Source organism: Piliocolobus tephrosceles, unplaced genomic scaffold (genome assembly GCF_002776525.5).
Source record: "Piliocolobus tephrosceles isolate RC106 unplaced genomic scaffold, ASM277652v3 unscaffolded_17856, whole genome shotgun sequence".
Taxonomy (NCBI): Eukaryota; Metazoa; Chordata; class Mammalia; order Primates; family Cercopithecidae; genus Piliocolobus; species Piliocolobus tephrosceles.
This window is the reverse complement of record NW_022299705.1, coordinates 1-11,562: the sequence shown is the minus strand read 5'-3', so window position 1 is coordinate 11,562 and position 11,562 is coordinate 1. Positions and strand designations below refer to the sequence as shown.

The window sequence follows — 11,562 nt, the reverse complement described above, 5'->3', positions numbered from 1 at the left end:
CTTTTCTGCCCTGCTTTTTCCCCATCTTTGTGGTTTTATCTGTCACTGGTCTTTGATGATGGTGACGTACTGATGGGGTTTTGATTTAGGTGTCCTTCCTGTTTGATAGGTTTCCTTCTGACTGTCAGGACCCTCAGCTATAGGTCTGTTGGAGATTGCTTGAGGTCCACTCCAGACCCTGTTTGCCTGGGTATCAGCAGCAGAGGTTGCAGAAGATAGAATATTGCTGAACAGCGAGTGCACCTGTCTGATTCTTGCTTTGGAAGCTTCCTCTCAGGGGTGTACTCCACCCTGTGAGGTGTGGGGTGTCAGACTGCCCCTAGTGGGGGATGTCTCCCAGTTAGGCTACTCAGGGGTCAGTGACTCACTTGAGCAGGCAGACTGCCCCTTCTCAGATCTCAACCTCCGTGTTGGGAGATCCCCTGCTCTCTTCAAAGCTGTCAGACAGAGTCGTTCGCGTTTCACAGGCTTCTACTCCTTTAGCTGAGCCCTGTCCCCAGAGGCGCAGTCTACAGAGACAGGCAGGTTTCCTTGAGCTGCTGTGAGCTCCACCCAGTTCCAGCTTCCCAGCGGCTTTAGTTACCTACTTAAGCCTCAGCGATGGCGGGCGCCCCTCCCCCAGCCTCGCTGCTGCCTTGCGGTTAGATTGCCGCAGACTGCTGTGTTAGCAAGGAGAGAGGCTCCGTGGGCGTGGGACCCTCCTGGCCAGGTGTGGGATACAATCTCCGGTGTGCCGGTGTTACAGCGCAGTATTGGGGTGGGAGTTACCCGATTTTCCAGGTGTTGTGTGTCTCAGTTCCCCTGGCTAGGAAAAGGGACTCCCTTCCCCCTCGCGCTTCCCAGGTGAGGCGATGCCTCGCCCTGCTTCAGCTCTCGCTGGTCGGGCTGCAGCAGCTGACCAGCACCGATTGTCCGGCACTCCCGAGTGAGATGACCCCAGTACCTCAGTTGAAAATGCAGAAATCGCCGGTCTTCTGTGTCGCTCGCGCTGGGAGTTGGAGACTGAAGCTGCTCCTATTCGGCCATCTTGCTCCGCCCTCCCGGGTGTCTATTGTTTGCATTTCTGTATGACTTTTTTTTGAGATCTTTACTGTGTTTTGGCTTTATAAGTGGTAGGTAAGAGTTTTAATTTACACTGTTAGAATATGGAATTTTTGAAACATTTTTTCCTCTTTCACATGAATGATTCCTATGTATTTGGGAAGTTAAAGTTTTACTTTTTTTTATTAATTTTTTTTTTTTAGGCTGGACTGCAGTGGCACAATCATAGCTCACTGTAGCCTCAGGTGTGCGCCACCACACCTGACTAATTTTTTAATATTTATTTTTGTAGCGATGAGAGTCTCATTATGTTGCCCAGGCTGGCTTTGAACTCGTGGCCTCAAGTGATCCTCCCACCTTGGCCTCCCAAAGCGCTGGGGATTATAGGCATGAGCCACCATGCCCGGCCTAATTTTTATTTTTTAAAATTTGAATGGGTTGTTCGTGGTCTCTGTCAGAGAAGAATCCCATTTAACAGAGAATCTTTTTATGACTCTCCAGAGAAAATGAATAGTAAACTTATCTTTTCAACAAGCTCTCACTCAGAAATTATGATACACTCACTTCTGATAGGACTATTAGCTTCTTTAACTTTGCTCCTTTCACTCATATCAGCGGTTCTTATTTTTGAGATACACAATAATGAAGCCAGGGGAGAACGTATCTAAGTAGCTTCCTGGCAGTCCTAATCTTTGCAGGCGCAAGGTTACGGGTGCGTGCCACAGCACTGGGCCCCTTCTTGCTCTTTATTTATTGTATAGCATTATCCTGCCTCATCGTTTCAACTCTAGGATTGAGAAAGAAGTTACCTTTTCTCTGTTACTGTTTCCTGGCTGGTTTGGACTCCTGCCTTCCAAAAACTGCAGTTTCTATAGTTGTATTTGGAAGTTTATTTCGCAATACAATACATTTCTGGCCCCACAAAATAATTTATTAATTGCCAAGAATAACACATCTGTTTGATGATTGCCAAATATAACCATTGATTTGCTGTTTCACCCTCTTTCAGCTTTACTTCTTCCTAAATTCCTAAATTTCCTTCAGGTTTTCTGACATACATTAGTGGACTGTCTCTGTCTGTAAGTTAACTGAAACATCGATTCCTAGTATTTCAGTTGTTTTCCTCCAGCACTGTCATTGTCTATGTTTGTTGGCTTTGTCCGATGATGGTCTATTGAGGGATGAAGAGATATGTAATTAGCTTTCTGCCTATTGGCTTGTACACTCCAGCCTATACTTGGCAGATCAGTCTTAACTCTTCTCACCAAGATCCAGTCCACTGCTGGATTATGTAAGGTATGAACACATCAGATGTGCTTTTTATGGAGAAATCATGTTGGTTTACATGTCAGTGTGTGAGAATGTGGCAGAAGGGAGTTAAAATAGTACGGTAATACTAACTGGATAAATACTGCCATCTAACCTAAACCTTAGCCATTACATAGAATACTTTTGCTGTGAGCAGGTTTGCTCAATTGTAAAACTGGAAAGGAATCATTTCTTGCCTCCCCCTAAGCTTTTTACCTCCAAACAGTGACAGCCACCCAAACGTCAAGAGAACAGTGTTTTAGAGAACGTTTCTTTCTACTGGGGCTTCAGGAGGAGCCTACCCAAGATTTAGGCTGTTCAAATTATAAATTATAAAACAGCTGGCTCAAGCACATTGTGTTTAAGTCAGAGAGTGCTAAGTATCTTTTGTCTTGTCTCCCTAATGTATTTATCTCATACTTCAATCAATTTAAAATATTTTTTCTTACAGATCCAATTTGATAGAAGAGTCAACTTTGCCTGGAGTGAGGATTAAATCATAGTTTTATTTGAAGTATAATTTTGGCTTGCTCAAAATGAACAGTATCTGGTTATGACTAAGAATGGCATGAACAGGTCGGACGCGGTGGCTCACGCCTGTAATCCCAGCACTTTGGGAGGCCAAGGCAGGTGGATCACTAGAGGTCAGGAGTTGGAGACCAGCCTGGCCAACATGGTGAAACCCTGTCTCTACTAAAAATACAGAAATTGGCTGGGCGTGGTTGTGGGTGCCTGTAATCCCAGCTACTCGGGAGACTGAGACAGAAGAATCACTCGAACCCGGGAGGTGGAGGTTGCAGTGAGCCGAGATTGCGCCACTGCACTCCAGCCTGGGTGATAAAAGCAAAACTCTGTCTCAAAACAAACAAACAAACAAAAGAATGGCATAAACAAACACAGCTCACAGATGATCTAGTCTCTTTAGCCACTAATTTCATTATATTCTCACTATAATTTCTTTGAAAACAAAGGATGGGTTTGGTTTTTGCCCCTCTTTGCACTGCTTGCCGTCAGATGGCGAGATGATCATGTTTCATTGGCCAAAGCATGAATTCATTTTGGAGGCTAAGAAAGATGCAAACACAGTGCACAGGGTGGAAGAGAAGCCTATGAGTATGTTGGGGCTTATTAAGTTTCCATAACTTCATCCTGATAACTGATTAATAATTATACTTTCCAAAATAGTTGACAATTAAAAAGTACTGATTTGTTTGTATATTTTTGTCTTTTAAGGCAAGCAGAGTGCTGGTAGCATCCCGTAATTTTGCAAATGATGCTACATTTGAAATTAAGGTAAGAGGTGTTTTATTTTGTTAATAATTTTTTCACAGGTACACTCTGATATACAGTTTTACTTTTAGAATAGAACATGCTTAGTCATCATTTTCTTCAAAACGTTCAGGATCAGAGGTTCAGAGAAGCTTCACGAAAACTAGAATTTATTAGCAGCTTGCTGTTGTTCTGTGGGGGGTAGGGGGAGGAGCTAGAAAATAAAAATAAAAGTTTATTCTAAAGTTTAGAAAGTAATTCAGTGAAATACTTGAATAAGAAGAGTCTTAGTTGTTTCTTTGAAGGTTCTTTCAACCTATATCTCAGTTGGCTTCTAGGGGCTTTCAGTGAAAATCATCTTAGATTTCCTTTCCCCAAGCCCCATCTCAGTGCACAGTGAGGTTTATGGATTTAAGGAACGGAGGCGATATGAAGCATTACTAATGTGCTCCTTAGCAGTTTTTCAAGTTCAATATTATTTGCAATGGAATTAGATCTTAGAGTGGTCAACAGTGTTTGCAGTGTAGTATGTGGAGGATAAAAACTACCTTATTCCATTTCAGAAATGTGACCTTCACCGACTGGAAGAAGGCCCTCCTGTCACAACAGTGCTCACCAGGGAGGATGGGCTCAAATACTACAGGATGATGCAGACTGTGCGCCGAATGGAGTTGAAAGCAGATCAGTTGTATAAACAGAAAATTATTCGTGGTTTCTGTCACTTGTGTGATGGTCAGGTGAGTGGTAGGTTTGTGATAGAACTGTGTTATTTAGATACTGAAGTATGGCTTGTACTTATTGGGCTTTACCCTGTTATGTATCAGAAGCGTTTGAGGCTGGTAATGTAATTTTCTTTCTTTATTTTTTTGAAACAATCTCTCTGTCGCCCAGGTTAGAGTACAGTGGTGTGATCATGGCTCACTGCAGCCTGTGCCCCCTGGGCTCAAGCAGTCCTACCTCAGCCTCCCAAGTAGCTGGGACCACAGGTGCATACCACCAGACCCAGCTAATTTTTGTATTTTTTGGAAAGACAGGGTCTCACTGTGTTGCCCAGGCTGGTCTCAAACTTCTGGGCTCAAGTGGTCTGCCCACCTCAGCCTCCCAAGGTGCTAGGATTACAGGCGTGAGCCACCGTGCCTGGCTGAAGCCAGGATTTTAGAATTAAAAAGTAGAATGCCAAAACCTGCTATGAAGCTTAGGCTAAAGAATTCACTCACACATAACATTGCCAGTTTTCTGTACCTGTTCTTAGAGTTTTACTATTTTAAAACTTTCTAGCACTGTGATCACCTGTACTGTATATAATTTGGAGAGAAAGGATTAGTTTGTTTTTTGTTTTGTGGGCTTAGGTCAAGGGTTATAGAATCAAATACCTACAAGGGCCAGCCAGGTAGAATAAATGAGTGAAGAAGGCTAAGTATACAAAACAGAACGGTGACAGGGACTCATGCTGAACTGGGACCAGCATGCCCTACCCAGAGGAATGCCATGACTTGGTTCCAGCCAGTTGGTGCCATGTGGAAATCAGGGGTAATGCTTCCTGTTTTCCATGTCTCCAAGAGTAGGCGGAAGTCTGGATTTTCATGTGAAATTCCCCAGTGTTTTAATGTTGACATCTGATGTAGGATTTTCTTTTAGGTCATCATACAGGAGAAAGGAAGGAAGTGGCCCATGTGTGGGTTGCCAGTTTATTGCTTCTGGCTTGGGCCGTCCACTCTGTATTTTGGTGGAAAATAGCTACTTTCTCTGGTTATTAATGACAGGTTCTACTAGCCCAAATATTTCACTACAGTCTAGGAAACGTTTTTATTTAGAAACATGTATCGTATTGCTTCATAGTTTCTCCTTCCTCTAACACAGGAAGCTTGCTGTGTGGGCCTGGAAGCCGGCATCAACCCCACAGACCATCTCATAACAGCCTACCGGGCTCACGGCTTTACCTTCACCCGGGGCCTTTCCGTCCGAGAAATTCTCGCAGAGCTTACAGGTTTGCTGTTGATTTACAGAAAGGGGAAATGAGTGGATTAAGTTTTTAAATATCTCTCATTAAGATGCTATTATGAGTTAATATTTAAAGTTTTAAGCTTCTTTTTTTAATCCTCTCTCCTTTGGTGCTCTGGTACTTCTGTTGTGCTCTTGAGTTAACTGACCATTTGTGAAGTTCTCTGGCCCCTCAGGTAAAAGTTTAAAACAGGTTAGTGCTATAAAATCACAATAGGTTTGGTTATCATTCAAGCATGCCAACAGAAGTCTAGCAGTCATAGAAAGTAAGTTGGGTTGAAGCTTGGTATGCGATGTAAATTCTAGAAATCTTAATATTCCCCTTTTCTTTATCCCCCTTGACTATTTTTTTGTTTTGGTCTTTTTTTTTTTTTTTTTTTTTGAGACTATGTCTCACTCTGTTGTCCAGGCTGGAATGCAGTGGTGTGATCTCAGTTCACTGCAACCGCCACCTCCCAGGTTCGAGCAGTTCTTATGCCTTAGCCTCCCAGGTAGCTGGGACTACAGGCATGCACCACCACACCCGGCTAATTTTTGTATTTTTAGTAGAGATGGGGTTTCACCATGTTGGCCAGGCTGGTCTCCAACTCCTGACCTCAGGTGATCTATCTGCCTCGGCCTCCCAAAGTGTGCTGGGATTACAAGCGTGAGCCACCACTCCTGGCCTGTTTTGTTTTTTTGAGACAGTTTCGCTTTGTTGCCCAGGCTGGAGTGCAGTGGCCTGCCTCAGCTTCCCAAAATGCTAGCATTACAGGTGTGGGCCACTGTGCCCAGCCCTCCTCCTCCTCTTTTTTTTTTGTTTTGAGACAGAGTTTCGCTCTTTTGCCCAGGCTGGAATGAAGTGGTGTGATTTTGGCTCACTGCAACCTCCATCCCCCAGGTTCAAGCAATTCTCCTGCCTCAGCCTCCCGAGTAGCTAGGATTATAGGTGCGAAACCACCACACCTGGCTAATTTTTATATTTTTAGTAGAGACCAGGTTTCACCATGTTGGCCAGGCTGGTCTCGAACTCTTGACCTCAGGTGATCTACCCACTTCGACCTCCCAAAGTGTTAGGATTACAGGCGTGAGCCACTGCACCCGGCCCTCCTTGACTCTTGAACTATGGTTGTCCCTCCATATATCCAGGGGATTGGTTCTAGGACCCTTGAGTATACCAAAATCCTCAAATACTCAAGTCCTGAAGTCAGCCTTCCATATCTTCGGGTTTGCATCCTGAGAATATTGTATTTTCAATCCATGTGTGGCTGAAAAAAAAAAATCTGTATAAGTGTACCCGTGCAGTTCAAACCCTGTTCAAGGATTGACTATATTTAGTGTACTAGTAGAGGAGAGGTCCTAAGATGTTGGTAACTGGTCAAAAAACCAAAAAAGTCTAGGGTACCATCTGGACTTTTGCTAACATCTGAAGGAAACTAAGTGACTGGAGAGTAGGAAAAGCTGGAAAGGTTGAAGCACATGGAACTAGTAAAAGGACAAGCAGAAAGTTGTTTGCCTGGAGAGACAGGTACTTAGATGACTGAATTGGCCTCTGCGTTCTAATGGTTGAGCCACTTGGGGTGTGGTTTGGTTTGCTTTGTAGAGTTGGTTTGTGCTGCACATGTGTATGTTCTGCCATTTCCAGGACGAAAAGGAGGTTGTGCTAAAGGGAAAGGAGGATCGATGCACATGTATGCCAAGAACTTCTACGGGGGCAATGGCATCGTGGGAGCGCAGGTAGTCAAGAACGAGGATTGTGTGCTGCTTTAGATTTGGCCCTGGCCTTTGTCTTCAAAAACTTTCCCAGCCCCAGACAACTTTTCGTGAAGTAGGACAGCCACGTGCTGCACAGTGACACTTTGCTCAGTGTCGCATATACGATGGTGGACCCATAAACTTATAATGGAGCTGAAAAACTGCTGTCACCTAGTGATGTTGTAGTGGCACAACACATTACCTTTTCTACGTGTAGGTATACAAATATTTTGCCTACAGGATTCAGTACAGTCACATGCTGTGCAGGGTTGTAGCCTGGGAGCAGTAGGCTCTACCATACAGCCTAGGTGTGCAGTAGGCTGTACCTTCTAGGTTTGTGGATTACAGTATGGTGTTCACACGACAAAATCGCTTAGTGATGCAGTTCTGAAAATATATCCCTGTTGTTAAGCGATGCGTGACTATTTTGGGGGCTTGGTTTGCTTTTAAAGACCTAGTGCTTCATATCCTACCATTTGAGCGATGAGTTGAGTAGATTTGGATGGTGATTTATAATGTTTCCTTTTAGGTGTCTGCTGTTTTATAAGTAAGCAAGAGCCTCTAGCAGTGGAGCCATATCTTCCCCTTCCTATTTATACTTCAGTACATTGCCTTATCTTGTGAACTTCATTATGGAGTCCTTGTTCTCATCAGTTAGTGAATGATGAAGAATTAACAGCACAAAATTATATCCCAACTGTTTCTTTCCCCAATATATTAAGATTCTATTATGTGTTTTTTTAAAAAACCTAGTTTTTTTTTTTTTTTTTTTCTTTTGAAATGGAGTCTTGCTAAGCCGCCCAGGCTGGAGCAGTGGTGTGATCTCAGCTCACCGCACCTCCACCCCCGGGTTCAAGCAATTTTCCTGCCTCAGCCTCCCGAGTAGCTGGGACTACAGTTAAGCGCCACCGTGCCCAGCCATTTTTTTGTATTTTTAGTAGAGGCGGGGTTTCACCATCTTGTCCAGGATGGTCTCGATCTCTTGACCTCATGATCTGCCCAAAGTGCTGGGATTACAGGCGTGAGCCACCACGCCCGGCCAGGTTTTATTTTTTAACTCTTGAATGCAGAAATGTTACTGCTCACTGGTTAAAATAGAACATAGTATTTATATATTACTTTACTGCTTCACTGAAAATATCGGGGGTGGGATCAACAGAGGGATGGGGTTGGAAGGAGAGTTTGTAGCAGCAGTGTAATTTCTGTGCCAGATTCTGGCCAGGAGTTAAAATGCAGGGCATTAATATCTCCCCTTATGGATTTCTATGGTTCCTTTCTTTGTTGTCCTTAATGTTAGGTGCCCCTGGGCGCTGGGATTGCTCTAGCCTGTAAGTATAATGGAAAAGATGAGGTTTGCCTGACTTTATATGGCGACGGTGCTGCTAACCAGGTAATTGTGTCTCTTAACTTCCCAATAACAGTCTTATTTTCAAAGTGTTTAATATTCACAGTTGAATTTCTAAAGCAGCAGCTTATTGCTTATTAGGTGAAATAGCAATTCCTACGGCTAGCTCAAATTTGGTTGACTTATGGCCAGATTAGAGAGTGACCTTTTAGCATTGTTTCACAAAAGACTTGGGGGGGCGCATTCCTGTGACGGAGCTCACCTTTGCTCTACATCAGTGCTTGGCAAAGGCCCTGTGGTAAAGGACCTCCCCCAACCTATTGCAAAATGATACAGACCCATTCTCTTGGATGTCCACGCTGGCAGTGTGAAATTCAGATAATAGCATCTCAGTCCTAACTCAGTTTTTGTGCTTCTCTTGGTACCGAGTAATACTCAGTCTGTGGCCCGCACTCTGTGAGGCCCTGTTCTAGAGGCTGATTCTTAGGTGCTGGTTCACTCTGACTATCCAGTGGGCCTGATAGATTTCATATTGATCTTTTTTCCACTGTGTTCCTTACTGCTAGCATGGCCCCAAAGAAACAAGTAGTAGTTGGTTTGTCATCTTCCATAGTTGCAAGAGTATGATACCTGCTGCTGCTCATCCGTCACCCACCCCGCTTTCCCTCACCATCCAAAGCTCGGTTTTATGGTTTGTTGTTGTTTTTTTTTGTTTGTTTTTTTTGAGGGAGCCTCGCTCTGTTTCCCAGGCTGGAGTGCAGTGGCACGATTTCCGCTCGCTGCAATCTCCGCCTGCCGGGTTCACGCCATTCTCCTGCCTCAGCCTCCCAAGTAGCTGGGACTTACAGGCGCCCGCCACCATGCCCGGCTACTTTGTATTTTTAGTAGAGACGGGGTTTCACCGTGTTAGCCAGGACGGTCTTGATCTCCTGACCTCGTGATCCACCCTCCTTGGCCTCCCAAAGTGCTGGGATTACAGGCCTGAGCCACCGTGCCCAGCCCAAAGCTCGGTTTTAGAAGAGGAGGCTTTGTGTGCTTTATGAAAGCTTTCTGTGCCAAGCAGAGCAGCAGCTGTTACAGACGATGTGAGCCTAGAGAAAGAAGCCAAATGAAACCCCTTTTCATAACTACTTCCAGGGCCAGATATTCGAAGCTTACAACATGGCAGCTTTGTGGAAATTACCTTGTATTTTCATCTGTGAGAATAATCGCTATGGAATGGGAACATCTGTTGAGAGAGCAGCAGCCAGCACTGATTACTACAAGAGAGGCGATTTCATTCCTGGGCTGAGAGTAAGGACACCTGTGGTGGGGCCGGGGCCGGGGCCAAGGCCAAGGCCAAGGGTATGTCCTTGTGCAGACCGTTGACAATCTTAGAAACATTGAAGAGTTACGTTCTCAAACACAAGCAGGTGATGTGAAAGTAAAAGGGTTTGGGGCAGCTGGATTCATGCTTCGCCCCTCCCGTTTATTAACAGGTGGATGGAATGGATATCCTGTGCGTCCGAGAGGCGACAAGGTTTGCTGCTGCCTATTGTAGATCTGGGAAGGTAAGGCTCTAAAGGCCTCTGGGCTAATGACATTTATCTCTGGAAGTTCAAAGACTGCCTCCCGTGTGCCTGCTGAAGCTGTTAGTGGGTAGCTGCTAATTGAGGTGCACAAGATGGAAGCAGAGTGAAGCAAGCAGGGCTCCTTTGGGTAGCTTGGTCTTGGTAGCTCACCTGCTGGGAAGCCCACATTTCTCTCATTTGGGGGAATTCTGTTCTGGTGCTTCCTCTGCTTTCGCCTCTCTTCATCATGACAACTACACTGCCTTTTTGTTAGGTTAATTCTGTCCCTCCTCCCCACCCCCCATTAATCACGAGTCCTTTGAAGGAACAGATTGGGGATCCCCGTAGTGTCCAGCATAGAATGTCATGTATACAATAGGCATTTAATATGTGTGTCTTACACAGTATGGTTGAAGCTTGTAATCTTAGTCTTGCTCAGTCCTAAGGATCTTTCCCTTCAGTGTGTGGCAGTGAGGGAGATGGTAACAGGGAGACTGGCCTAAAGAGGTTTCAGTTCCTTCAGCACTAGTACAGGCTTAGGAGGTTTGGGTGTTCTCCCTAAATTAGTGTTCCACAGCCCAGACACAAGGTTTCTGAAGTTGTCACTTCAGTGCCATACCATGTATGTTTGGGCAGTGATGCAAATGTCAGAAAGTGGGGGAGACAGGGAAGTAAGAGTGGGATGTAGTAACATTAAATAAGAGCTAATGAGTAGAATGAACTAGAGCAGGACCAAGACAACAGCTTGGGTACAATGGGCTGAGCAGTCTATGTCAGGACCCTAAGGCTGGGAGTGCCAGGCCCTGAGTGATGGATACTGACCCCACCTCTCCCAATTCCTGAAAAGAATACATGGGGGCCAGCCCTGGCTGGAGACATGGTGATTGGTAGAATGTATGACTTCCCAAACACATAACCTTCACAATTCTGAGTTAGATGTTACTGTTTTGCCCGTTTTGCAGACAAGGAAACTGAGCCACAGAGCAGTTAAAGGTACATAGCTACTCTATCAGGGAGCCAGCTTCCCCACTCGCCCATTTTAACTACTGCACCAAACCAATCAAGCATCCTCAGTGTTTCCCCATCCCTCAGTGTTCAGAGCCATCTCCTGGAAGTGGGCTAGTGTAGAATGAGCAAGCCACTTGGTGACAGAGCCCAACTGGTCAGACTCCCAGTAGAGCCTCAGGGTTTGGGTAGCAGAGGTTGTTGGTGCCTGTCAACTTTGTTACACACTAGCAGGATCTGTGAAGTAGGAGTGGCTGCCAGCCCCACAACCCACCACGAGAAAGGAGCATGGGATGGAAATCTGCCTAA

The 11,562-nt window shown here is 45.0% G+C and overlaps 1 protein-coding gene across 1 annotated transcript; it reads left to right on the top strand.

The window, feature by feature from the left end:
- Positions 1-3,579: 3,579 nt before the first annotated feature.
- LOC111531707 (pyruvate dehydrogenase E1 component subunit alpha, somatic form, mitochondrial) lies at positions 3,580-10,310 on the top strand. Its single transcript, XM_026450335.1, has 7 exons — positions 3,580-3,642; positions 4,182-4,355; positions 5,479-5,605; positions 7,244-7,335; positions 8,651-8,743; positions 9,836-9,991; positions 10,177-10,310. Exons 2-7 carry the CDS (start codon positions 4,263-4,265, stop codon positions 10,258-10,260), a joined length of 645 nt encoding a protein of 214 aa, XP_026306120.1. The 5' UTR covers positions 3,580-3,642; positions 4,182-4,262; the 3' UTR covers positions 10,261-10,310.
- The last annotated feature ends 1,252 nt before the right edge of the window (positions 10,311-11,562 follow it).